We start from the raw sequence: 27123 nt of genomic DNA on the forward strand, positions 1-27123 counted from the left end.
TGTGAGTGGTTGCCCCCCAGCTACCCCGCACAGCCACGCCATCCCCCTCATGTCAGCCCACCCCTGCCAAGGATCCTCCCCACCCCTGATGAGCACTGGGGTGGCTAGCCCAGCACCCCGGACTCTTTACCTGTGAGCAAAGATGGCTACTCACCTCCTCGACTCCCCACAGAAGCCCATTCACCAGGTTCACGTTTTTCAAAAGGAGTACTAATCAGCGCATGCGTGAGTACTTTCTGGGGAGGCCGTTGAATGATGGGAGGCCTATGGATATGGGGCGGCTCTTGTTAATTGTATGGAAATAGGGCTTAAGTAGTGATAGTTGGTTTCTCGCCACGCTATGGCGAAATCCCGATTTCGCCTACGGGAGCAAGCCGGTTGCAGCGCAAACTGCTTGTCGCCTAGCGCGGATCTCGCTTTTGGTCTCTCCCACCATTCACCAGCCTCGTTATGCTTGAGCGAGAGCATAACGAGGCCAGAAAATCGCGCCCATTGAACCAACATTTGTGCTTTAGAAGTCATATCTTCCATCTGAAATGTCTACCAAGAGACAAAGGACTGGATTCTCCGGTCCCTCAGCCATATGTTTCATGGCAGTGCCCCATTCGCTAGCGGCGGGATTGTCTACTCCCGCCACTTGGCAAGGGATTTTCCATTGAAGCCACCCCACATGAAGTGCTGAAATGCAGTTGGCTTGGATGGCCTAATGGTTGCCTTCAATTAAATTATGCAGGCATTAGAATTCCCTCCAGGGAGTCACATTCATTTCAATGACCTCCACCCGACTGACTCTCAGACCCACTGAGATAATATTGGAACTTCTTCCTGTTGGTTGAACTGATTGGAGAGAGAAAGGTCTTTAAACACAGGTCATCAGTTCAGATAAGAGATTAAATCGCTGGGGCTCTGACAGAAATCTTTGTGTCCTCATATTCCACAGGTGATAGCCAATGTTGTGCCGTTATTCAAGAAGGGTTGCAAGGATAATCCGGGTAATTATAGGCCAGTGAACCTGACATCAGTGAAAGTGAAATTGTTGGAAAAGATTCTCAGAGATTGGGGGCGGGATTCTCCGACCCCCCGCCGGGTTGGAGAATCGCCGGGGCCTGGCGTGAATCCCGCCCCCGCCGGTTGCCAAATTCTCCGGCACCGGATATTCGGCGGGGGCGGGAATCGCGCCACGCCGGTTGGCGGCCCCCCCCCCCCCCCCCCCCCCCCCCCCCGGCGATTCTAGGGCCCGGATGGGCCGAAGTCCCGCTGCTGGAATCTAGGGCCCGGATGGGCCGAAGTCCCGCTGCTGGAATGCCTGTCCCACCGGCGAGAATCAAACTACCTCTCTTACCGGCGGGACAAGGCGGCGTGGGCAGGCTCCAGGGTCCTGGGGGGGCGCGGGGTGATCTGGCCCCGTGGGGGCACTCTTTTCCTTCCGCCTTCGCCATGGTCTCCACCATGGCGGAGGCGGAAGAGACCCCCTCCACTGCGCATGCGTGGGGATACCGTGAGCGACCGCTGACGCTCCCACGCATGCGCCGCCCGGCAAAGTCTTCCGCACCTTTGGGGCGGCGCGATGCCAGACTGATTCGTACCGTTTTTGCCGCCGGTCGGCGGACATCGCGCCGATTGCGGAGAATCCCGCCCCTGACCTATGCACATTTGGAAGTGAATAGTCTTATTAGCGACAGACAACATGATTTTGTATGAGGGAGGTCATGTCTCACTAATTTGATTGAATTTTTTGAGGAGGTGACAAAAACGATTGACAAGGGAAGGGCTATGGATATTACCTACATGGACTTTAGTAAAGCATTTGATAAGGTCCTTCATGGCAGGCTGGTGCAAAAGATTAGATCACATCGGGTAAGGGGTGAACTAGCTGGATGGATCCAGAACTGGCTTGGCCATAGAAGACAGAGGGTAGCAATGGAAGCGTATTTTTCCAAATGGAGGTCTGTAATTAGTGGTGTTCCGCAGGGATCAGTATTGGGACCTCTACTCTTTGTAATATATATAAATGACTTGGAAGAAAACATAACGGGTCTGATTAGCAAGTTTGCAGATGATACTAATATTGCAGGAATTGCGGATAGTGATGAAGATTGTCAGAGAATACAACAGGGTATAGATAGGCTGCAAAATTGGGCAGAGAAATGTCAGATGGAATTTAACCCAGACAAATGCAAGGTGATGCATTTTGGTAGATCCAATTCAGGTGGGAGCTATAAAATAAATGGCAGAACAATCCGGAGCATAGAGACACAGAGAATCTGGGTGTGCAGGTCCATAAGACCATAAGACATAGGAGTGGAAGTAAGGCCATTCGGCCCATCGAGTCCACTCCACCATTCAATCATGGCTGATTTCAACTCCATTTACCCGCTCTCTCTCCATAGCCCTTAATTCCTCGAGGAAATCAAGAATTTATCAACTTCTGTCTTAAAGACACTCAACGTCCCGGCCTCCACCGCCCTCTGTGGCAATGAGTTCCACACACCCACCACTCTCTGGCTGAAGAAATGTCTCCTCATCTCTGTTCTAAAGTGACTCCCTTTTATTCTAAGGCTGTGCCCCCGGGTCCTAGTCTCCCCTGTTAATGGAAACAACTTCCCTACATCCACCCTATCTAAGCCATTCATTATCTTGTAAGTTTCTATTAGATCTCCCCTCAACCTCCTAAACTCCATTGAATATAATCCCAGGATCCTCAGATGTTCATCGTATGTTAGGCCTACCATTCCTGGGATCATCCGTGTGAATCTCCGCTGGACCCGCTCCAGTGCCAGTGTCCTTCCTGAGGTGTGGGGCCCAAAATTGCTCACAGTATTCTAAATGGGGCCTAACTAATGCTTTATAAAGCTTCAGAAGTACATCCCTGCTTTTATATTCCAAGCCTCTTGAGATGAATGACAACATTGCATTTGCTTTCTTAATTACGGACTCAACCTGCAAGTTTACCTTTAGAGAATCCTGGACTAGGACTCCCAAGTCCCTTTGCACTTCAGCATTATGAATTTTATCACCGTTTAGAAAATAGTCCACGCCTCTATTCTTTTTTCCAAAGTGCAAGACCTCGCACTTGCCCACGTTGAATTTCATCAGCCATTTCTTGGACCACTCTCCTAAACTATCGAAATCTTTCTGCAGCCTCCCCACCTCCTCCATACTACCTGCCCCTCCACCTAACTTTGTATCATCGGCAAACTTAGCCAGAATGCCCCCAGTCCTGTCATCTAGATCGTTAATATATAAAGAGAACAGCTGTGGCCCCAACACTGAACCCTGCGGGACACCACTCGTCACCACTTGCCATTCCGAAAAAGAACCTTTTATCCCAACTCTCTGCCTTCTGCCTGACAGCCAGTCGTCAATCCATGTTAGGACCTTGTCCACAGATCCTTAAACGTGGCAGCACAGGTGGAAATGGTGTTAAAGAAAGCATATGGCATGCTTGCCTTCATAGGACGGGGTATCGAGTATAAAAGCTCAAAAATTATGTTCCAATTATATAGAACATTGGTTAGACCACATTTGGAATACCGTGTCCAATTCTGGTCACTGCACTACCAGAAGGACATGGAGGCTTTGGAGAGAGTACAGAAAAGGTTTACCAGGATGTTGCCTGGTATGGAGTGTTTTAGCTATGAGGAGAGATTGAATAAACTGGGATTGTTCTTCCTTGAGAGACGGAGGCTGAGGGGCAACCTGATAGAAGTTTATAAAATTAATAGGGGTATAGATAGGGTGAACAGTTGGAGGCTTTTTCGCAGGGTGGAAATGACAATTACAAGGGGGCACAAGTTCAAGGTGAGGGGGGACAGGTTCAGTGGAGATGTGCGGGGGACGTTTTTTTACACAGAGGGTGGTGGTGGCCTGGGATGCACTGCCATTTGAGTTGGTTGAGGCAAATACGTTAGTGACCTTTAAGATTTATCTGGATAGGCACATGAACAGACGGGGTATAGAAGGATGCAGGCGGTTGGTTAGATAGGACACGTGATCGGCTTAGACTTGGAAGGCCGAAGGGCCTGTTCCTGTATTGTTCTCTGTTCTTTTGTTCTAAAACAGATTGCGTTCCCCAGCATTTTAATCAGAAGTGGAATGTTCACAGGCAGGGTTGGAGAGCATTTTAATCGTCAACATTCTAAACAGAGATTAGGCTTTCACGGATCTGACTGGAGACTGCCTTCAGCCTTTTGACCAGAGATTAAATTTGCACAGGCATGGCTGGGTTGAATGCTTGCAATATTTAAATCCGGTGTTAAACCTTCACAGGCCTGACAGAGAGAGTGTTCAAATCATCTCCTGCTGCTTCCTAGGTTTTCACAGAACTGAGATAAACTGGAATATGCATTCTGTTCCACAAATGTCTGAAAGGCTTTACCAATTCCAATCGAGAATTGAAGATGTCCTGGAATTTAAGAAGAGGGGATTGGCTGCTCTATCTCTACTACGCTCATGGACTCTGCCTGAATCAAGGGGTCTGCCTGGGCCAGTTAAAATAGCAACTTGCTGGGGTGGGGGCGGGGTTGGGGTGTCCTCGTTTCAGTTCAAAACCAAAAGTCTGTAGTTTTTAAAAGAAGGGGCAGGGTTCTCCACCCCGCTGCACCAGTGAGAGTTGGCAGCAAATGTAGTCATCGGGATTGTAAGAACCTAGCCAGTCTATCCTCATCCAAAAGAAGCCGATCAATGCTATAGCCAAATACTGGCGCACGGATTCTCCTGACCCCATCCGCCGGGTCGGAGAATCGCCGGGGGTATGGCGTGAATTCCCGCCTCAGCCATGTCCCAAATTCTCCGCCACCAGAGAATCGGCGGTGAGCCGGGAATCGAGCTCTCCGGTCGGACGGCTCACCCCCGCGATGGTGCCGAAGTCCCGCAGCTGTCAACCCTCACCAGGCGTGGCGTGGATTGAACCACCTACCGTACCGGCGGGAGCAGACGGCGAGCGGGCAGGCTCCGGAGGGTCCTGGGTTGGAGCGCGCGGACGCAATCTGGCCCCGGGGGGGGTGCCCCCACGGTGGCCAAGGCCCCGCGATCGGGGCCCACTCGATCGGCGGTGCGGGCCATCTGCCTGTGGGGGCACTCTTTTTTCTTCCGCCTTCGCCATGGGTCTCCACTATGGCGGAGAGCAGAAGAGACCCCCTCCACATGCGCATAGCACGGGGATGCCGTGAGCGTCCGCTGACGCTCCCGCGCATGCGTCCGCCCGGTGAAGTTGTTTCGGCGCCCGGCTGGCGGGAAAGGCCTTTGGCGCCACGCCAGCCCGGCGGGGCAGAAAATCACTCCGGCGAGGGCCTCAGCCCCTCAAGGTGAGGGCTTGGCCCCTAAAGGTGCAGAGAATTCCGCACCTTTAGGGCAGCGCGACGCCGGAAGTGGTTCCCGCCACTCCATTACGCCGGATTCCCCCGCCCCGCCGGGTAGGGGAGGGTCCCAGCCACGAACAGAAAGATAGAAAAATTATTTAATAATTAAGGACCCAAAACTAATATAGACAGATAATTTTTTAAAAAGTGAATAATGAGAAAATAATTGTTTTATGGAATATTTTGAATCCCTTAATGCAGTAGAAACGAGCTCAGAACGGGGATAAAATAGAGGCGAGTGGACTTACTGCTCATTTCTTGCTTCAGTACCATTCTTCCAGGGGCCATGTGTTGGGAATGTAGGTATAGGAGTAGGGCCATCTCAGCCCCTCGAGCCTGGTCCCACCATTCATGAGATGTATGGCTTGCTGATATGTTGGGTGGCCGAAAATACCTGCTCTTGAATTAGAAAGCATCGGACACTCAGCAATCAATGCAAATGAGGTTTGTGATAATATATGCAGGACCCCTGGACCTACACCGCATAGACTGCAGCAGTTCAATGAGGACAGCTCATCACCACTCCGCTCAAGGACAGTTAGCGATTGGCCTAGCCAACGAAGTTCACATCCCGTGAATGAATAAGAATATAAATTTGAATTTTAAGGGTATACTGTGAGGATGCCACAAAAAAAAAAACTCAACTCAGTAAAACCTGATGATACAGCTGAAACAGGCCCAAAATGGTAAGAGTTAAAATTATTTTTGTGGGACCACAAGAATCAGTCAGTGGCCATCCTCTATAAGAATAACGTCGGCTGCTTTGTTTTCAGCCAGCTAGCTTCCTCCCCTATCTCCCCGTTCACCCCCGATCCCCCCCTCGATTTAGGACATGTCCCATTTAAAGGAACAGGGATGTCGTGTCTAAGCAGGGTTGTCTTATTCACAGGAAGGATAATTATATCAGAGCCACTTCTTCAGTTACTATGATAGTATCTCAGCCCTTAAATATTCTGTAAAACCTCCAACTCTCATTTTCACTTGCAGCAAAAATGCCAAACCCCACTCTGTTTAATTTATCAAAGGCATGAAAATAAGCAATTTACTGAAGAATCTGTCCCATAGAAAGAGTTATAGGATGAATGAGTGGGTTGGTAATGGACAATTCTTCGGGCACGATCTTATCTGTTCTTAAATCATCTACCTCGACTTGCGAGTATTATTGCTTGTGTCCTAATGCATTACAGAAACAGCTGCAACTATCTCTGGTGTTGCACTTTTGCCATTAATCACTGGCCTTTTTGTACAATATATGTTCACAATCATCTAACACTGAATTTCAGCAATGGAGTTACAGCCTGGATCCCCAAGATTGCAGCTCCACATGTATCACTTCCAGTTGAAAATATATCATCTAAAAGTCCAAAATTCTGCTGATTTTTGTTTCAGCTGAGCATCTGTTAGTGCATTCAGTATCATAAATGCTAAATTTAGTTTTTTTTAATATATTAATCAGAAATGCTGGAAAGAGAATTAGAAAACAACAGGAACGTTTAATTTTTGATATAGGCTGCTGTGCAGAGATTGGCTTTTAGGATTCTTCAAGTGCGAATGGCCTGATCCTATGATTATTGTTTTATTCTACTAACATTAAAGAGATTAGTTTTGCATTGAAGTAACCTTCCAGTCACAATGCTTATTGCTTATATGGTCCCATTTTCACTTATTTGAATAATCTCCTAATTATCATGCCTATTATTTACATTTTGCCATTTTCACTCATTTTTGAAGATTACGTTTAACTTTGGGAAGAAATGGGACATTGATATTGGCTCTACGGCAGATTATTCAATCATTTCCGACAGACCTACACAACATCAAACATCTTCCAATATTTAGACTTGCTCTTGGAAGTTCAGGTTTTTTAATAATTTGCATGGACACTTAATTCGATCCATCACGTCTGTCTTTCCTCATTTGATGAGCAAGTCAGTTAGTCCCACACTCCCATTTTCTCCACAGACCTCCAAGGATTTATCCAGTGCCCTTTTGAAAGCTACTTTTGAATCTGCATCTCGCACTGCATCGGGCAGTACATTCCAAATCCCAACCATTCATCGCACAAATCAGTTTTTCCTCATTTCACCTCTGGTTATTTTGCCAATCACCGGAAATCTGTGCCTCAGGGTTATTGACTGTTCAACCATTGTAAACAGTTTCTCTTTATTTACTCCAACTGAACTCTTCATAAATTCAAAAGCCTGTACCAAACCTGCTCCTGTTTTTTCTGCTCGAGGGAGAAGAACTCCTGTTTCTCCATCCTATTTGGGCAGCACGGTAGCACAAGTGGATAGCACTGTGGCTTCAGAGCGCCAGGTTCGATTCCCCGATGGGTCACTATCTGTGCGGAGTCTGCACGTTCTCCCGTCTGCGTGGGTTTCCTCCGGGTGCTCCGGTTTCCTCCCACAAGTCCCGAAAGACGTGCAGGTGAGGTGGATTGGCCATGCTAAATTGCCCTTAGTGACCAAAAAGGTTAGAATGGGTTATTGGGTTACGGGGATAGGGTGGAAGTGAGGGCTTGAGTGGGTCGGTACAGACTCGATGGGCCAAATGGCCTCCTTCTGCACTGTATGTTCTACGTTCTATTGACATAACCAATCCCTGTAACCATTCTCGTAAACATCTTCTGGACCCTTGCCTAAATCTTCCCACCCTTGTTAAAGTGTGTTCCCCAGAAATAAACACAGTACTCCAGCTGAGGCTGTATATCCCCTCCTTTTAATTTTCAGGTACCCACAAGTTCTCAACAAGGCACAAACTGTTGCTTAGACTTTCACACCAGTCGTAACTAGCCAATGCTTAATTCATACACTAGAATTTGAACATTTTCAATGTAAATGCTAACCCAGACGAAAAACACTTGAAAGCACTTAATTTAACACCCTGTGGTAAAATAGTACTAAAAATTTGAATTAATATATTAACTGCAAGGAATAACATTTCAATGACAATTAACAAACACAGGTTTAATATAGTAATGCTAGCAGAATAGTATCTTTTAAATAACTATTCCATTATTTAAACCATTGAATCATTTATTTTTAATAAGTAGTTTGAAAGTTGCAGATCTCACATTTGAGGAGCTGCTCACTTCATTTATGGCTAATTGGAAATAGCAACAAGAATTGAGTGCAAATGTTGCACTGACCTGTTATTAAATACTTTCAGTATAGAATTGCACAAATTTCAATACCTAATAATTAATATGCTTTAATGTTTTATTATTATTGTCACAAGTAGGCTTACATTAACACTGCAATGAAGTTACTGTGGAAATCCCCGAGTGGCCACACTCCGGCGCCAGTTTGGGTACACTGAGGGAGTATTAAGAATGTCCGATTCACCTAACAGCATGTCTTTCGGGACTTGTGGGAGGAAACCGGAGCATCCGGAGGAAACCCACGCAGCCACAGGGAGAACGTGCCGATTCCACACAGACAGTGACCCAAGTGAAACAAAATTTGACAATTGGGCCATGATTCTTATTCCTGCATATGGAGTGCAAAACTGAGAGAATGACCGGCTCGGCGAGCTCGATCTTTAAAAACGGTGGCCCGCAGTTCTGATTTTCAATCTGGAGTTGCAGACTGGATTAAATCCTGGGCCCACTGCCCAGGACTGAATTAAAGCCTGGGCCCATTGCAGGACTGGATTAGAGCCTGTATCAGTAGAGTCATAGGGGCAATCATGAGTCTTTCTCCTCACTTAAATATTCACCAGACGTCGGCTTGACGTTATGCCAGCGCCATTTACAACAGCCTTATGTAAAGGTGAACCTGGCGACCTCGCCTCCGAAGGGGATCTCGCCATGGTAACCCCACATTGGTGGAAAGGCGCCCAAATAAGCAGACACAGACCACTGAAAAAGCACACACTGATACGGGGCATTGAATCCATAGAATCCCTACAGTGCAGAAGGAGGCCTTTGGCCCATCGAGTCTGCATCGACTTTCTAAAAGAATATTTCACCCAAGCTCCCCCGCCCTATCCCATTAACCCACTAATCTAACCTATACATCGTTTTGGAAACTTAGGGGCAATTTAGCATGGCCAATCCACCTAACCTGCACATCTTTGAACTGTGGGAGGAAAGCGGAGCACCCGGAGAAAGTGCAAACTCCACACACATAGTGACCTGAGGTTGGAATTGAACCCGGGTCCCTGGCACTGTGAGGCAGCAGTGCTTGCCGCTGTGCCGCCCCATGGCAGTACAGAGAGAGTGAGAGAGTGACAACCCCCTTTACAAAAATAAAATCAAGACAAAATACAGAGTCTACGCAAAAGAATCCAAACAAACAATTAAGTACAAGGAAAAGCCACCAGCACTCAAGCCAGCGCATGCGGCATGGTGGCACAGTGGCCAAAAAGGATAGGTGGGGTTACTGGGTTACGGGGGCAGGGTGGAGGTGTGGGCTTAAGTAGGGTGCTCCTTCCAAGGGCCAGTGCAGACTCGATGGGCCTAATGGCCTTCTCTGCATTGTAAATTCTGGCCGCAGAATCCTGGATCTGACATCCCTCCGAGTGCCGGGTCCCTGGAACACCCCCACATCTGTCTGCTGTGGATCTTCAGCTGTGAGATGCCCACAAGACCATAAGACATAGGAGCAGAATTAGGCCACTTGGCCCATCGAGTTTGCTCCGCCATTCAATCATGGCTGATACTTTCTCATCCCCATTCTCCTGCCTTCTCTCCATAACCCCTGATCCACTTATTAATCATGAACCTACTGCTCACCAGTGAATGGCCCAGAAGCCTGCCTACTAGTTAATCCCTCTGAGGTATGTGTATCTGTACTGGTGGTGGGTGACAGATATGGGGCGTCATTCTCCGACCCCCCAGAGGGTCGGAGAATGGCCGTTGGCCGCCGTGAATCCCGCCCCCGCCGGTTGCCGAAGTCTCCGAAGGGAGAAAAGTCGGCGGGGCGTTAATGGCGCCGCTGCCGCGGAGAATGTCACGGGTCTGCGCAACGCAGCCGATTTTCGGCCTGCCGATATTCTCCCTTCCGGATGGGCTGAAGTCCCGTCGACGTGATGACCGTTCACGTCGACGTAAATTAAACCTCCTTTTCATCGGCGTGACCCGGTGCTCCAGGCTCACGCCGACCAGCGTGGAGGTGAGTGACGGCCTGGGGGGTTGGCTCTGGGCAGGCAATGGCGTGGCCGCAGTCTGAATGCGTGAGGAGAGGTGTGTCTCGGGTTGTGTGTGTGTGTGTGCGGCGGGGGGGGGGGGTAGAGTAGGCTGGGCTCCGGGGGAGTGCCGCGAGGGGGTCCGTGCCGGGGAGGTGGATGGGGGGTCTGTGCCGGGATGGAGGTTGGGGGGGGGTCCGTGCCGTGCCGGGGTGGAGGTTGGGGGGGGGGGGTCCGTGCCGGGGTGGAGGTTGGGGGGGGGGTCCGTGCCGTGCCGGGGTGGAGGTTGGGGGGGGGGTCCGTGCCGGGGTGGAGGTTGGGGGGGGGGGTCCGTGCCGTGCCGGGGTGGGGGTTGGGGGGGGGGTCCGTGCTGGGGTGGAGGTTGGGGGGGGGGTCCGTGCCGTGCCGGGGTGGAGGTTGGGGGGGGTCCGTGCCGTGCCGGGGTGGAGGTTGGGGTGGGGGTCCGTGCCGGGGTGGAGGTTGAGGCGGGGTCCGTGCCGGGGTGGAGGTTTGGGGGGGGTCCGTGCCGTGCCAGGGTGGAGGTTGGGGGGGGGGGTCCGTGCCATGCCGGGGTGGAGGTTGGGGGGGGCGTCCGTGCCGGGGTGGAGGTTGGGGGGGGTCCATGCCGGGGTGGAGGTTGGGGGGGGTCCATGCTGGGGTGGAGGTTGGGGGGGGGGTCCGTGCTGGGGTGGACGTTGGGGGGGGTCCGTGCTGGGCTGGAGGTTGGGGGAGGGTCCGTGCCGTGGTGGAGGTTGGGGGGGGGGTCCGTGCCGGGGTGGAGGTTGGGGGGGGGGGTCCGTGCCGGGGTGGAGGTTGGGGGGGGGGTCCATGCTGGGGTGGAGGTTGGGGGGGTCCGTGCGGGGTGGAGGTTGGGGGGGATCCGTGCCGGGGTGGAGGTTGGGGGTGGGTCCGTTCCGGAGTGGAGGTTGGGGGGGTCCGTGCCGTGCCGGGGTGGAGGTTGGGGGGGGGGGGTCCGTGCCGTGCCGGGGTGGAGGTTGGGGGGGTCCGTGCTGGGGTGGAGGTTGGGGGGGGGTCCGTGCCGGGGTGGAGGTTGTGGGGGGGTCCGTGCTGGGGTGGAGGTTGGGGGGGGGGTCCGTGCCGAGGAGGGGGATGGGAGGGCAAGTGAGTTGGTCCACCTGGCCAGGTGCCAGCCTCCAACAGTTGGACCCATGCGGTCCATGCCACCTGGCTGGGGGGAGGAGGGGATATGGGCAATGATGACATGTCGTCGTTCCCCTCCCCCCCCACCAGGCCGTCATGTTTTCAGATCATCCAGCGATGTTGGCCGCCGTGGTGGCAGCCGCTTATGTTGCCCTGGATGAGGAGGAGGAGGAGCGTGCCAGAGAGGCGGCGCAGGCTGCCGCAGAGGGGCAGGCGGCAGCCGCCCAGGCTGGAGGGACACCTGACCGACAGGACGAGGAGGGGGAGGAGGACGTCGCGGCCCCACGGCAACGGAGGCACCCGAGGGCGCCCCGTGTGTACCGGCCCCGGCAGTCATACCAGGACCTCACGGACCGGGAATGCAGGAGGAGACTCCGGATGAGCCGGGAAACCGTGGCACACATCTGCCACCTGCTGGCACACCTGTCACCGCGTGGCACTGGCGGGGGACACCCTCTCCCCGTGTCCGTCAAGGTTACGGTGGCCCTGAACTTTTATGCAACGGGGTAATTCCAGGCACCGAGTGGGGACCTGTCCGGCATATCGCAGACATCGGTGCACCGGTGCATCCGGGCAGTGACAGATGCCCTTTATGCCATGGCGCACCGCTACATCCGCTTCCCCGTGGACCGGGCCAGCCAAGATGCCCGGGCCGTGGGCTTCTCTGCCGTGGCCGGGTTCCCCATGGTCCAGGGCGCGATCGATGGGATGCACGTCGCTGTGCGGCCACCTGCAGATAACAGGGCCGTGTTCACTAATAGGAAGGGGACCTATTCGATGAACGTACAGGTGGTCTGCGACCACCGCATGATGATCCTGCACGTCTGCGCCCGTCACCCAGGCAGTGTACATGACAGAGCGGTCATCCATCCCCGGCATGTATGAGGGACGCCATCCCCGGCTGAGGGGCTGGTTGCTGGGCGACAGGGGCTACCCATTGCGATCGTGGCTGATGACGCCTATACGGAGGCCACGCAATGAGGCGGAGAACCGCTACAATGATGCCCATGTAGCGACAAGGGGAGTGATCGAGAGGTGCTTTGGCGTGCTGAAGATGCATTTCAGGTGCCTGGACCTCTCTGGGGGCGCCCTCCAGTATCGGTCAGATAGGGTCGGCCGCATCATTGTGGTGTGCTGCGTCCTGCACAACATAGCCCAGCAGAGGGGCGATGTGCCGCAGGCAGAGGAGGGCGGAGTGGAGGAGCAGCAGGAAGAGGCCCAGTCCTCCCAGATGAGGGGGATGGGGGCAATGGTCAGGGCAGACGGGGTAGACACAGGCGGGTGGCTGTCCACCATTACCGGCTGGCCCAGACTGATAGACGCCCGCTTCACTGACTAGATGGGCGTGGGAATCGGGTAGTATGGCCACAGACCGCACACCATGGCAACAGCCGGCCACCCACACCCCCCACCCATCCACCCACCCAGCACCCTCCTCACCCCCCTCCCCAACCCCACCCACCCCACCCGCATGCACACCACCCCCCCCCCCCCCCATTGCCGATCCACCTGCGGCACAACGGGCCGGGCTCACACAGTTGCGGGTGGACGCGTGTCTATCGCAGGCCATGGAGGATGATGACAACCCGCCCTGCGATGAGCTCCTGGCTCTACATCGTTGGACTATGTCTGACCCATGGCCACAGTACCACCATCCACCCGGACCATCCCTGCATGCGGCTGTGATACTGCAGCGCACGGTCCCGTCCTCTGCCTGGGGGATGTTGATGGCGGCCCAGGGGGAAGGGGGCAGACTCACCTGGGGCACCCCCGCACACTTTGGACAGAGCACAAAGGCAGCTTCGGTAGGTGTAACATTGACTTTAATAACCAAAGGAGTTCATGCACGTGTCCTAGCCCCTAAAACTCATCTGTGCCCTGCACCCGTGCCAACTTACTCAGTGTCTAATTGTTTGGCCTTACGGGCCCTTTGACTACGTCTACGTGGTTCCCCAGACGGTACAGCAGAACTGGAGGTGGACTCCTGTGATTCCTGCCCTCTGACACTGGATCCCTTTGGCGGCCGTTTCCTGGGGCGTCCTGGCCTAGATGGGCCAGGCTGCGGCCCGGGCGACTGGGATGGCGAGCTGCCAGCCTGTCCTGCCCGTTGCCCACCCGATGCACCTGGGACGGAAGGGGGGGGGAGTCCGAGGTGTCGCGGTGTACCGGGACCTCCCCTCCAGAGGGAGCCGGGACGGACCACACCACCTCCTCCTCCCTCGGGGTGCCCGATGGCCCCCAGGCCTCTACATGGGTGGGGGATGCGAACGGACTGGCCCGGCCGGAAGTGCCAAGTTTCCGGGTACCAGAGGGAGAGCCAGGGGTCCAACCTACCCTGTCCCCAGCCACCCAGGGGTCTCTAAAGGCCTGGGAAACCCCCCCGGTGTCATTACGCCATACGGCTCATTTAAATATGCTGATCGAGATCTCGCCCAGCAAGGTCAGTTGGATCTCGCGATGTGTCTCAAGCATCATGAGTCTCGCGCGTGGCCTCTCCCGATATTCAATGGCTTTGTCACGTCATCAAGTCGGGCACGACGAGGCTGGTAAATTACGCCCAAGATCATGAGAATAGTCCTCGGGATGAGGTACTTCGGTTATAAAGGTTGGAGATGCTGGGACTATTTGCCTTGGAGAAGTGAAAGTTGAGAGGAGATTTAATAGAGGTAATTCAAACTATGGGGAGATTGGACAGAGCAGAAGGGGAAAGGGATCTTCCCATTGGCATCGAGAGAAAGAGGGCCCAGATTCTTTGGCTAAAGAAGCCATGACCATGCATGAGGGGAAACATTTTCACGAAGCATGTTGTTTGGGTCTGCACTGCGTTGCTTGAGAGTGTGGTGGAGGCAGGTTCAATCAAGGCATTCAAGAGTGGATTAGATAGTTACCTGAAAAATAAGAATGTTCAGGGCTATGGGGAGAAGGCAAAGAGATAAATTGCAGCCACGGAGAGCCGGAAGAGACACAATGCACTGACTGGCCTGCTTCTGTGCTGTAACAATTCTGTGATTCAGTAATCAAAAACTAACATAATATTTTATTCTGTTCTCCCTCAAATGCTTGATTGACTTCCCTTTAAATGCATCCACATCTGGCAGTAGTGAATTCCACATCCTCACCACTCTTTAAATCAAGGAATTGTTTTCTGAAATCCGGAGTGGATTTCTTGATGGCGATCTTACACGGATGGCCTCCAGTTATGCTCTTCCCCTGAAAGTGGAAGTTTTCTATGTTCACTTTAACAAAATACATAATAATTTTTTAAAACTCTATTATATCACCCCTCAGCCTTTTTTTCAAGAGGAAAATGACCCAGAGTGTTCATCCTTTTGTGATATGCACATCACACATCCTTGCAAATCTTCTCTGCATTCGCTCCACTACCTGTATATTATAGTGACGTGAACCGCACACATTGGGGAGGGTATTCTGGCCGTTCTCACCAGCGGGATCGTCTGCTCCAGCCAGCGGTGAACCCGCGCTGCAGGTTTCCTGGATTCAATGGGAAATCCTATTGACAGCTGCGGACCAGAAGACCCCACCACTGGCCAAAGACGGGCCGTCATCAACCGCCAAGAAACAAGCCACGGGGGGCATGGAAAATCCCTCTTATTATTCTCAGTACAACTAAACTAAGGTTCAATACAGGTTTAGTGTAGCTTCCTTACATTACAATTCTGTCCCTCTAGAAATAAATCACTGCTGGGTTTGCTTCTTTATGGCCTTGAAAAACTGGTGCAACTTCTACTGATTGGTAAATATGTACACTGAGATCCTTTTATTTCGCTCCCCCACCTGGCCTCGCACCTTCCGAGTATTAAGTGATCTCCTTATTCTTCCTCCCAAAATGTGGCACCTCGCATTTATCTGTGTTGAAATTAATTTGTGAATTTTTTAGCCATTCTGCAAGTTCATTAATATTCTCTCGTAATTCGTTGCAGTTCTCCTCGGTATTGACTACCACCGCTCCCTCCTGCATTACCCAGTCTGGTGACATCCACACAATTAAAAACTAGTTTTTGATTCCAAAGTTCAAATTGTTAAAGAAAGTTGTGAACAGCCCCGTGGGATCTTCCAATCCCACCTATGTCTACGCCGTTTTGTGCGGCTCACACCTTTCCCGCCACTGGAGTTGCCTTCGGCCGGACCGGAAGATCCCACCAGTGGGAAGGGCCGGAAAATCCCACCTTCTGTTTTCTGTCTTGAAGCCAGCTAGCAATCCATTTTGCCACTCGTCCCCTGACTCCACATTCTCTGACCTTATTCATTAGTCTAACATGGGGCAACTTAATAAAGGCCTTGAACCACTTCAGTGTAAACTGATGGTAATAGGCAACAGGAGGAGCCACAGAAACTGAGAGATACAAATCCTCTAAAGACATGGCTTTACACAGAATTAACTCGATACAGGAGTAATTCAGATTGGTATACAATTATGTTACCTATTCATCAAATTAGGAAGCCCTCAAGGATATTTATAGCTCAGGTCACATAGTATGATTTACCAATCCAGCCCATGTAAAGGAAGCATTTCCATTGTCTCACATAATTGGTTTGCACCATTATTAATCTGATATAACTTATTTGTACTTATAATTTGACTTTTTGATTCCAACAGATATATAAAATGATTTCCATTCATAGATGAATAATCTGAATTTAATCAAATTAAGAACCATGTATTATTTGGGTTGTGCGACAGAATGCTACATTAATTAACATGGCATATTTATTGTACGCATCTTTGAAAAGCCACACTTGGGGCGTCATTCTCCGACCCCCCGCCGGGTCGGAGAATGGCCGTTGGCCGCCGTGAATCCCGCCCCCGCCGAAGTCTCCGGTACCGGAGATTGGGCGGGGGCAGGAATCGGGCCGCGCCGGTTGGCGGGACCCCCCGCTTTATTCTCCGGCCCGGATGGGCCGAAGTCCCGCCCAGAAATTGCCTGTCCCGCCGGCGTAAATCAAAGCTGGTATTTACCGGCGGGACCAGGCGGCGTGGGCGGGCTCCGGGGTCCTGGGGGGGCGCGGGGCGATCTGACCCCGGGGGGTGCCCCCACGGTGGCCTGGCCCGCGATCGGGGCCCACCGATCCGCGGGCGGGCCTGTGCCGTGGGGGCACTCTTTCCCTTCCGCCTCCGCCACGGTCTCCACCATGGCGGAGGTGGAAGAGACTCTCCCCACTGCGCATGCGCGGGAAACTGTCGGCGGCCGCTGACGCTCCCGCGAATGCGCCACATTTCCGCGCCAGCTGGTGGGGCACCAAACGCCATTTCCGCCAGCTGGCGGGGCAACAAACGCCATTTCCGCCAGCTGGCGGGGCGGAAATCCCTCCGGCGACGGCCTAGCCCCTCAATGTTGGGGCTCGGCCCCCAAAGATGCGGAGCATTCCTCACCTTTGGGCCGGCGCGATGCCCGTCTGATTGGCGCCAGTCGGCGGACATCGCGCCGTTGGGGGAGAATTTCGCCCCTGTTTCCTGATCCCTGTTGTTTAAATTGAAAGCATGTAGTTAAGAAGGAATCCCTCTTTCACTTGTATAACTGTAAAATTGTCCATAATAGGCTGCTAATATGAAGCAGCTGCATTCGCATTTCATAACTCTACCTCGAATATGCTTTTGTACAACTTGCAACAACCATTACCAGATAAATGCAATAATAGAATCCAACCAGTCAGAATCTTGGTTTATATTGGCGATTAGACTTTGGCATCAGTCAGCGCTGATTTAAAAACATTCTGCAAATTTTTTTTTTAAGCTGCATCATCATACTTACTTGAGGAGGGGGAGGCACATGACTTGCCTTATATTTTGTGAACAGGAAAACCTTATCCCATCACAAGCCAATATGTTTTTAGAGTTCACTGACAAACTTAATCTCCAGCTAAGTATTCTGAACCATGTGTTTTGGTTGACATAATGGTTGTAAAACTGCAGCTTTTTCACAACCACTTCCTTTGGATTACTTCATTCCTGGTTCAGCTTTTGGATGAAGTAACAGATAGGGCTGATGTAGGTAGTGTGTTAGAAGTATATATGAACTTGGTATGTTCATATAAGGAATCTGTACTGATACATTCAAATTGCATCAAGTTTCACATACTCGATGCCCATAGGTCATCCTATATCCCTCCTGACCTGTTTGATCTATTCTGATTGGCTCACTTCCAATCCCTTCCTCTGGCCCCTATTACTCAGCATCCTTTTCTCCTGCTTTGGTGGACACACCTCTTCCTGCTTTTCCATGCGGTCTGAAATCCTTTGTCTGTGAACTAACCAGAATTAGACTGGCCTACCTCTACATTACATTAACTAATATCTCTAAAGTAACTATTTTATATCACATTCGTCAACTGATGATCCCGATCTTAGAGCCGTATCTTCGACCGCATATTTGGCAGGTGTTTCCGGGAGGTGGGATCAGTGCTTGGACTTTAGATCACTGGTATTGCTTTCTTAAGTTCCTTTTGGGCCTCCTCTTGCCGTCAGGTGCCTCGAAGCATTGTGTCCTTTCAACCAGGAGGGTCCTCCAAGTAGGTCTCTTCTGAGAAAGGGTCTCCCAGGCTTTGCCGCCTATGTTGCATTCCTTGTGGTAAGCCTTCAGGGTCTCTTTGAAACATTTCCTTTGTCCTCCTCTTGTTCAGAAGCCTTCCTTGAGCTGGGCAAAGAAGATTTGATTTGCCAGTCGGGACTCTGACATGGGCGGCCCAACACAGTTTGTTTCGTATGATCATGGCCTCAATGCTGGTACTCTTGGCTCCTTCAAGAACACTGATGTTAGTACGCCTGTCTTCCCAGCTGATGTAGAGAATCCGTCTCATACAACATTGATGGCACCTCTCTAGGGACTTGAGGTGGCGTCTGTACATAGTCCAAGTTTCTGAGCCATATAGAAGAGTTGGGACAACGATTGCCTTGTCCACGAGGATCTTGATGTCAGCACGAATGTTGTGGTCATCAAAGACTCTCATTGTTAGGCATCCGAAGGAAATGCTCGCAAATTAGATACAAGTTGGATCTCCACATCGATGTCAGCCTCAGAGAAGGTGGCTCCCCAGGTATGGGAAATGTTCCACTTTTGATTGGGTTTCTCCATTGATCTTGATAGCAGGAGAGACTGCGTCTTGCCTGGGGCGGGTTAGTAAAGGACTTGAGTCTTCTTGATGTTGAGGCTGAGACCAATTCTTTGGCATGTCCGCAAAGGTGTCAAGCACGGCCTGGAGATTATCTTCTCCGAGAGCGGAGATGGCAATGTCATCCGCAAGCTGAAGTTCCACGAGCGACGTCAGTGTTGTTTACTTCTTGAATTTCAACCAATTGAAGTTGAAATGTTTTCTGTGCATCCTATAGATGATGTTCACTCCACTGGGAAGCTTGTTCTTGACAAGGTGGAGGATCGTGGTGATAAAGATGGAGGAAAGAGTAGGGGCGAAGACACCCGTCTTGACGTCAAAGGTTTCCGACTTATTTCCTTCAGTGGGGATTGTCGCCGACATCTTGCTGTGGAGGAATTGGACGAGGTTAATTAATTTTTCTGGACAGCAAGGCTTTGACAGGGTCTACCATAGCATTTCCCGATTGACTGAGTCAAAAACCTTGGTCAGATCAATGAAGGCCATGTAGAATGGTTGATGTTGCACCCGACATTTCTCTTGAAGTTGCCAAGCAATAAAGATCATGTCCGTTGTTCAACAGTTTGGGCGGAAGCTACACTGGCTTTCCGGAAGGATTTGTTCAGACACTGGAAGAAGGCGGCTGACGATGATTCGGGCAAACACCTTCCCAGCAATGGAGAGTAGGGAGATTGCTCAGTAGTTCCCATGATTCACTTTGTCTCCTTTCTGAAAGATGGTGACGATGACGGCAACCCTGAGGTCAGCAGGAATTTCTTCTCTATGTAAAATTTTCAGCAGTAGCTGATGGAGGTGACAGGTGACCTATTCTCCTCCAAGTTTGAAAATCTCCATTGGGATCCCGTCCACTCTGCAGCGTTTCCATTCTTCATGTATTAATGGCAGCTTCAACTTTGTTCACGCTTCCTGGGAGTCCAAGGTTGATGGGGAGTTGGGGTATAAAACATGTCCTCGTCTGTGGTTGTGTCACGGTTTAGGAGTTCTTTGAAGTGTTCTCTCCAGTTTCTCTGGAGGCTGCATGGTGGCACAGTGCTAAGCACTTATGCCTCACAGCACCAGGGACCCGGGTTCAATTCCAGCCTCGAGTGATTACCTGTGTGGAATTTGTATGTTCTTCCCTGTCTGTATGGGTTTCCTCCGGGTGGTCTGGTTTTCTCCCACAGTCCAAACATGCACAGGTTAGGTGGACTGGCCGTGATAAATTGCCCCTTAGTCCGAAGGTTAGGTGGCGTTACAGGGATAGGTCAGGCGGTAGGCCGAGGGTCAATGAAGACTCGATGGGTCATTCTATGACTTTCCAAGCGGGTTCTATCCTTTCTCCACATTTGTTTGAGGCCTAAGGTATTGGGTCCATACATTGCCTTGGTGGCACTGAAGAAGCCCCGGATGTAATGTTTGTCAACAAGGAGTTTCAGCTCCTTAGCTTTCTCAGTCCACCATTGGTTCTTGATTTCCCAGTTCTTCTTTGTACCTCCACCTTGGCTAATGATGAGCTCTCCTCTTGGCTTTGCTGGTTATTTAAATTTTCCAGGCGTAGAGTGTTTTCTTCTTCTTGTCGATGAGGTCCTGAATGGCGCAGTCGTTCTTGTCAAATCAGTTTTCGTGTTTCCTGGTCTTGTAGCCGCTGGTTTCTTCACAGCTTGAAACAATGGTTGTCTTCAGCTCATTTCATTTCATTTCCAGTTTTCCTTCACACCATTAGAATGGACACTTTGGGAATTTCTGAGAGGACATTTTTAGAAGTTCATTAGCATGCTTGGCTCTTGAAGCCACTCAACGTCGATCTTTCTTTGAATTGTTTCTTCATCTTCCGCTGCTTCTGGTGGAATTTGAGGAGCGGATGAGTCAATAGTCTATCCAGCCGTCATCGGCATTGATCATCACTTTGGTGATGCGGGTAACCTCTTGTTCTCAGGATCAGACGATGACGATGTTGATCATGTGCCAGTGCTTTGATCGTGGATATCTCCAGGAAGTCTTAAAATTGTCTTTTTGGCACATCAGTGTGTTAGTGATAATACACTGGTACTCCATGATTTGAGAAGGAGAACCCCATTGGAGTTGTAATTTCCAACTTCTTCCTTTCCGATGGTTCCTTTCCAGATTTGGGAGTCCTTTCTAATGCTGCCATTGAAGTCCCCAAGGAGGGTGATCTTATCTTCCTTAGGAATGTTGGAAAATATTGTGTCCAGGGAGGAATAGATGCCTTCTTTGGACTCATCATTGGCATAAAGGGGTAGAGAGTAGGCACTCATGACTGTTGTCTGCTGGTTCTTGGCAAGTTCTAGATGGAGGATCATGATGTGCTCGCTGATGCCGACGGGGATCTCAGAGAGTCAGTTGACGAGTTTGTTCTTGATGGTGAAACCAATTCCATGCATCCTGGATTTTCCTCTCCCTTCATTGGTTTTTCAGGTCTTTTTCAGAGCAGCGACACCAATGTTGAAGTGCCTGAGTTCACGAGCAACAAGGGCTCAGTTCTCTGTTCTGGTCAATTGTTTAGCTCATTATCCAGGTTCATACATTCCAGGTTCCAAAATTCAGTTCAGCTTTGATTTTCTGACCACAGGTAGAGGAGCCTGCTGGATCTGGTTTGGGATGGAACAAACTATTTTTAGGGCACCTCTTCTAGCTGTTTCCCCATGCGGGATGAGCAGATTGGATACTGAAGCGGGCTGCTCACTCGTGAAGAAGGCTGCCGAAATGCTCTCCTGTTCCTATTCCAAGAGCCAGACGACTGAACAAGAGATGGACATCACAACCTCATACATTCACATTTAATCTATGTGATTCATACCTACAAAATCTAACTAAAAACCTGCCAATAGGTTGAATTTATTAGAGTGTTGGTGTTTGAACTAGTGGACACGCAAATGAGGGCACATTACTTTCTAATGAAGGGCAAGCAACCATTTATTCATTTCTCCACCACCAGGCCCTTCTTCGGTTCATGCACTCTTGGAGACTGGAATGCACAGAAGAAAGCCTACTCCCTGCCTCTACACAAAACTACTCTTCATCAACAATCAGGAGCAATTTGGTGTTTCCATTTTCACTTCTTCTTCAGAGAATTGTGTAGTCCCTCCCAGTGCAACCCTCCAGCATGACTGAGGTGTAAAGCTCTGTGAAATGTGGCACAGATCTGAGCTGCTGGATGTTGATGTTTTATCAGATAGCAACTGCTAACAAATAAATCAATTTTTAAAAAAATTTCCTGCCCACATTCAGCCTACATTGCTCATCCTGGAATACTCCAAGAAAATTATAAGCGTTTTTAATTACCAACTTTGTACCTGTCATTCTCTAGTCCTGTTGAAGCACAGTGACAAAATGAGTATTTCCTTAAAAATCCAACATATTAACATTTGATTTTTCTCCCACCTCATGCTGGGGCACATAGGATACCGGTCAACCTTAATTCATGGAAGTATATGCATTACCTGATGAAAGATTCACAGCAACAGGAAAACATAAGAAAGGACACATCAGTATATTGAAAGTTGTTGGGTGAAAACTTTATAAGTCCATAAGATGTACGATATAGGGGCAGAATTAGACCATTTGACACATTGAGTCTGCTCCACTAATCGATCGTGGCTGATCTCATCCTGGCCTTAACTCCACCGTCCTGGCCATTGTCCATAACCCTTCAACCCATTGCCAATTAATAATCTGTGTAACTTCTCCTTAAATTTACTCACTGTCTCAGCATCCACCGGACTCTGGGGTAGGGAATTCCACAGGTTCACAACTCTTTGGGAGAAGTTGTATCTCCTCAAAACTGTATTAAATTTGCTATCTCTTATCCTGAGACTCGTTCTAGGATGTCCCACAAGAGGAAGCAACTCCACATCTACATTATTCATACCTTTATCATACCTCATTTTTCCAAACTCGAGAGATTATAAGCCATAAACTGTTAAATCTCTCTCATACAACAAACCTCTCATCTCTGGAATTAATCTACTGAACCTCCAATGCCACTATATCGTTCCTCAAATAAGGTGACCAAAACTGTGCTTATTATGCTTCTTGTCTGTTTTTCACCAATTATATATTTTTTAATAAATTTAGAATACTCAATTAATTTTTTCCATTTAAGGGGCAATTTAGCGTGGCCAATCCACCTAACTTGCACATCTTTGGGTTGTGGGGGCAAAACTCACCCAAACACGGGGAGAATGTGCAAACTCCACACGGACAGTGACCCAGAGCCGGGATCGAACCTGGGACCTCGGCGCCGTGAGGCAGCAGTGCTACCCACTGCGGCACCGTGCTGCCCCTTTCACCAATTATATAAAGGTGACACATGGGAAAAAGTTTCAACAGAATCGTATATCTGGAATTTAATCTTGTCAGGTTCAGTCCTTCACTTCCTTCATCACTTTAATTTTCCAAAATGATTCAAAAATTGTGGTTTCATGCTTTATGGTAGCATACCTGTTGACGAAGTAGAATCAATGCACTCATATCTAAAATTTGTTCCAGTTGCTGTGTTATGTGTTCATTGTAGCACATCATTCTGCTTTTTGACATCCATGAAAAAGAGCAAAGTTCAAAGAATGTGGTCATATCTCTTGGCAACTGTGTTGTGACAAAGATGAAAGAGCTTTTCTGCTTTGAAGATGCTCCATATTAAGCCCAGTCAATTAATTTCTGTTGTTTTCTGAAAAATTGTTCATATTTAAATTTACTCCTTGTCTCTGCATTTCCCCTATGTTTCCATTAATTATTTTCCCCTGAATGTGCCATAGAATGCCCTGAGGGCAATGAAAAACAGCGAGCATATTGGAGTAATCAAGTCTCAAGCTGCCAAAAAGCATTGATGGGATTTTCAGCAGGAGTCAGGCTGAAGTAGGGAGACCGTTGGTTGAATTGAGGCCTCCCACCACAATGATGGATAACAATGTCAATTGGGTTATTTTTAATTACAGTGGACACCTTATTGTTCCTGATTGACTGGATGCAGGTTATGAGGACTTTAAACTCCCAAGTACAAATGACATGGATGAGAATTTCAGCAGCAGTTTAGGCTGAAGCAGGCAGACAGTGGGCCGGATTGTGGTCTCCCCGCACCTACCAACAGGTCCATACGCCGTTGGGACTGGCACGGGTCTGCAGCGATTGGATGATCCGAGTTACGTGGCGGCAAGCTCATGAATGTGAGCGACGCATCACGTGGCGGGGGTGGGGGGGGGGGGGGGGGGGCAGTTCTGACATCAGGAAGCCCACCTCACCTGATGGTCATTCTGGAGCTGGCAACAGATTTAAGGAACAGCCTGTACTGTGTAAGAGTTGGAAATAGTCTTGCAGGCTTTGTAAGAAAGTTTTGCAGTTTGAACTTCCAGCATCTCAGTTTCTATTACTCCAGCACAAAGAGACGTCACAAAGCCCAGGGTGAAGATTCCTCTGCTGTCCCACAAGATCATTCGATGGCACCAACAGGTTCAAATGAGTTCTGAGATGTCACAGTCCAGCCAGCACATCCCCTCCAGTGCTTGAGGATGAAGAACAACAAGGTGTATCATTCCCATGCTGCACAGTTCCAAGTGGAGTGTACATGAGCAGAGAGACTGATGCAACTTTACAATTAATCACTCCATTTTACCTTGCAGCATCAGCTCGTTCTGTTTTTGTAACTTATGTAAACATTTCTTTGAAAAGGTTTCATCCAGTTTTGTAACCTGGTGACCGATGTATTTCTATAAAATGAATTGTCCTGATTCTAAACTAGCCTTCTGCTTTTTATTTAGGCTTCTCCACTGTCCCACAGAACACAATGACTTGTGCAAATAAACCGTGCTTCCCAGGAGTTCAGTGTTTCGATCGGAAGCCACCTTATGTTGGTTTTGCTTGTGGTCGCTGTCCTGCAGGATTCTTTGGCACTGGGCGAACATGTATGAAGATCCCCCGGCATGGTAAGTTTGACTTTAGCACTGTAAACCAACTAGTACATGAGAGTTGAATGCATAGAATTATCGATCAATTAAAGCACAGAAGGTGGGCATTTCATGCCAGCTTTCTGCAGGACTAACTCAGCTAGTCCCACTCTCCTGTCCTTGCTTCATAACCCTGTAGTAGTTTTATCTTCTCGAGTTGTCTCGAATTTCCTTTTGAAAACCTCGATTGAGTCTGTCTCCGCAGCAGTACCATTGTCCTCATGTCGCCAGTTGTTCTTGTACCATTCACCTTAAATTCATGTCTTCTGGTTCTCGAACAGCCTGCCAGTAGTAACAGTTTCTCCCTGTCCACTCTGTCCAGACCCCTCATGATATTCAATACCTCCATTTAATCTCCTCACAACTTTCTCTAAGGCTATCGTCCCTGGTTCTAACCTTATAAATTTTTCCGCACCCTCTCTAAATCTAAGAGCAATTGTCCTCGATTCTGGGGTACATTTTCTGGTACATTTGGTGAACCATTTAAAGATCCATTGACCTCAGGGCCGGCGTGACTGGAAAATCCTGCCCACGATATTATGGCTTTTATCATTAATTCATTTTTTACAATTTGCCATTCTAACCTAATGTTAATTTGTTTCCATTCAGGTGCTATCAAAATAAAGCTTTGTTTTCATGTTTTCAGAAAAGGGATAAAATGATTGACAAGTTTTTATGTAAAAATAAGAGAACATTTTGAATGAATGGGATACTACAAGCGCAATTTAATGGACATGAAACAGAGTCCCATTTGGGCGTGTTTAGTGGGGTGTTTCCTGGCACTTGCAGCACCGAGAATGACCCCACTGTTAAACGGGATTCTACTTCATTTTGGGGCCTCGACGAGGAATGCTTCGGACCCCCCCCCAACGTCCCAACCTAACAATTAGGGGGTAATCAAACCCCTGAACAACATCTCATAAGGGCAGGGCACCCCCGGGTCTGATCACTGGCACGGGCAAGATGCCATCTGGGTGACCTACTACTGCCAGCCTGGAATTTTGCCTGCGCCACCTGAGCACCCTGGCACTGTCAGCATCGGGAGTGCAGGGTACCACCCTGCCCAGAACCTGACCACTCAGGTGTCCCCGATCACTTGGGAGACATTCCAAAGTGCTGGTACGTTTGTGGTCTACGTTTGTGGAAACCAATTCTAAACATTGCCTGCTCTGGGTCTCAGACGCGAGGATGTAAGGTCCCACGCCTTGGGTAACTCCAGCGCAGACATATTCAAGTGAGATGAACTACTCATATGCAAACCTGGATCACACCTATTTAAGGCGAGATCCAGATTGCAATGCCTGGCAAGATCTTGTTAGATCTTGCAAGGTGTAACATGCATCATAAATCTTGTGTGAGGCCTCTCGGGAAATTTATCGGCCTTTTCGCATCCCGAAGCAGGTGTGATGAGGCCCTGAGATTGTGCTCCACATTTCCAACCCAGCATCTTTCTTAGTGAAAAAAGGGATAGTTTTTTTTAAAAGTAGGAACACCGCGGCCGGGATTCTCCGGCCCTGCGCCGCTCCGACACCATCACCCCGATACTCCGACCCGCAAAAATGCCCGACAACGGGAATTGCGCCGCGCGCCTCACAGAATCGCGAGAATCAGCACGACGCGATGGTCCCTGGGCCTGCTGCAAATCTCCGGCTCACATGGGCCGAAGTCCCGCCGACGTAAATCAAAGTACCTTTTTAACGGCATCAACCAGTCATGCTGGCTGACGCCTACGAATGAGGTGGTGGGGCTCGGCGTGGGGCGGCTGCCACAGAGGAGACGGCATGGCCGTGGCTGGGGGAGGTCGCGGTTGTCGGTGGCGGATGCCCCCCCAGGGCCGGGGGTGGGAGGGGAGTGCCGGGCTGGTGATCGGGGGTGCTGGGCTGGAGAACACCTGATGTACCGGTACGGCTGTCTGGTGCGCACCAGTGAGTGTACCAGAAGCCTCATCGCTAAAGTGACCAACCGAGGTGATTGTCTCTGCGATGGTGGAGGGTGTAGGAGATAGCAGTGGCGTTATGTCGAGGTCCTCATCGGACCCGAAGTCCGGACTACCCTGGGGTGGTGTGACCTGTCCGTCCGTCCCCTGTATTTGGGTGTCCTGGGTAAATGTGTCCTGTCTCTCAGTGTCCTGGGTGGATGTGTCCTGTCTCTCGGTGTCCTGGGTGGATGTGTCCTGTCTCTCGGTGTCCTGGGTGGATATGTCCTGTCTCTCGGTGTCCTGGGTAAATGTGTCCTGTCTCTCAGTGTCCTGGGTGGATGTGTCCTGTCTCTCAGTGTCCTGGGTGGATGTGTCCTGTCTCTCGGTGTCCTGGGTGGATGTGTCTGTCTCTCGGTGTCCTGGGTGGATGTGTCCTGTCTCTCGGTGTCCTGGGTGGATGTGTCCTGTCTCTCGGTGTCCTGGGTGGATG

General features: G+C 50.0%; 1 protein-coding gene and 1 long non-coding RNA gene across 4 annotated transcripts in view; one reads left to right on the plus strand and one right to left on the minus strand.

Moving 5' to 3' along the window:
* Positions 1 to 27123, plus strand: part of LOC140388121 (von Willebrand factor D and EGF domain-containing protein) — a 455711-nt gene that overhangs the window by 350473 nt on the left and 78115 nt on the right. For both annotated transcript variants that reach the window (XM_072471788.1, XM_072471798.1), the window contains one exon: positions 24530 to 24694. In XM_072471788.1, the coding sequence (XP_072327889.1) occupies positions 24530 to 24694 (165 nt within the window). The remainder of the gene's footprint in view (positions 1 to 24529; positions 24695 to 27123) is intronic.
* Positions 1 to 27123, minus strand: part of LOC140388125 (uncharacterized) — a 175084-nt gene that overhangs the window by 73176 nt on the left and 74785 nt on the right. Inside the window, exon 1 of one of the 2 annotated variants that reach the window (XR_011934100.1) lies at positions 23217 to 23300. The exons of the other annotated variant lie outside the window; for it this stretch is intronic. This is a non-coding gene — a long non-coding RNA (uncharacterized lncRNA). Of the gene's footprint in view, positions 1 to 23216; positions 23301 to 27123 lie in introns of those variants that run through there. 2 annotated transcript variants of the gene reach the window in all.

This window comes from Scyliorhinus torazame, chromosome 2 (assembly GCF_047496885.1).
Source record: "Scyliorhinus torazame isolate Kashiwa2021f chromosome 2, sScyTor2.1, whole genome shotgun sequence".
NCBI classification, from domain to species: domain Eukaryota; kingdom Metazoa; phylum Chordata; class Chondrichthyes; order Carcharhiniformes; family Scyliorhinidae; genus Scyliorhinus; species Scyliorhinus torazame.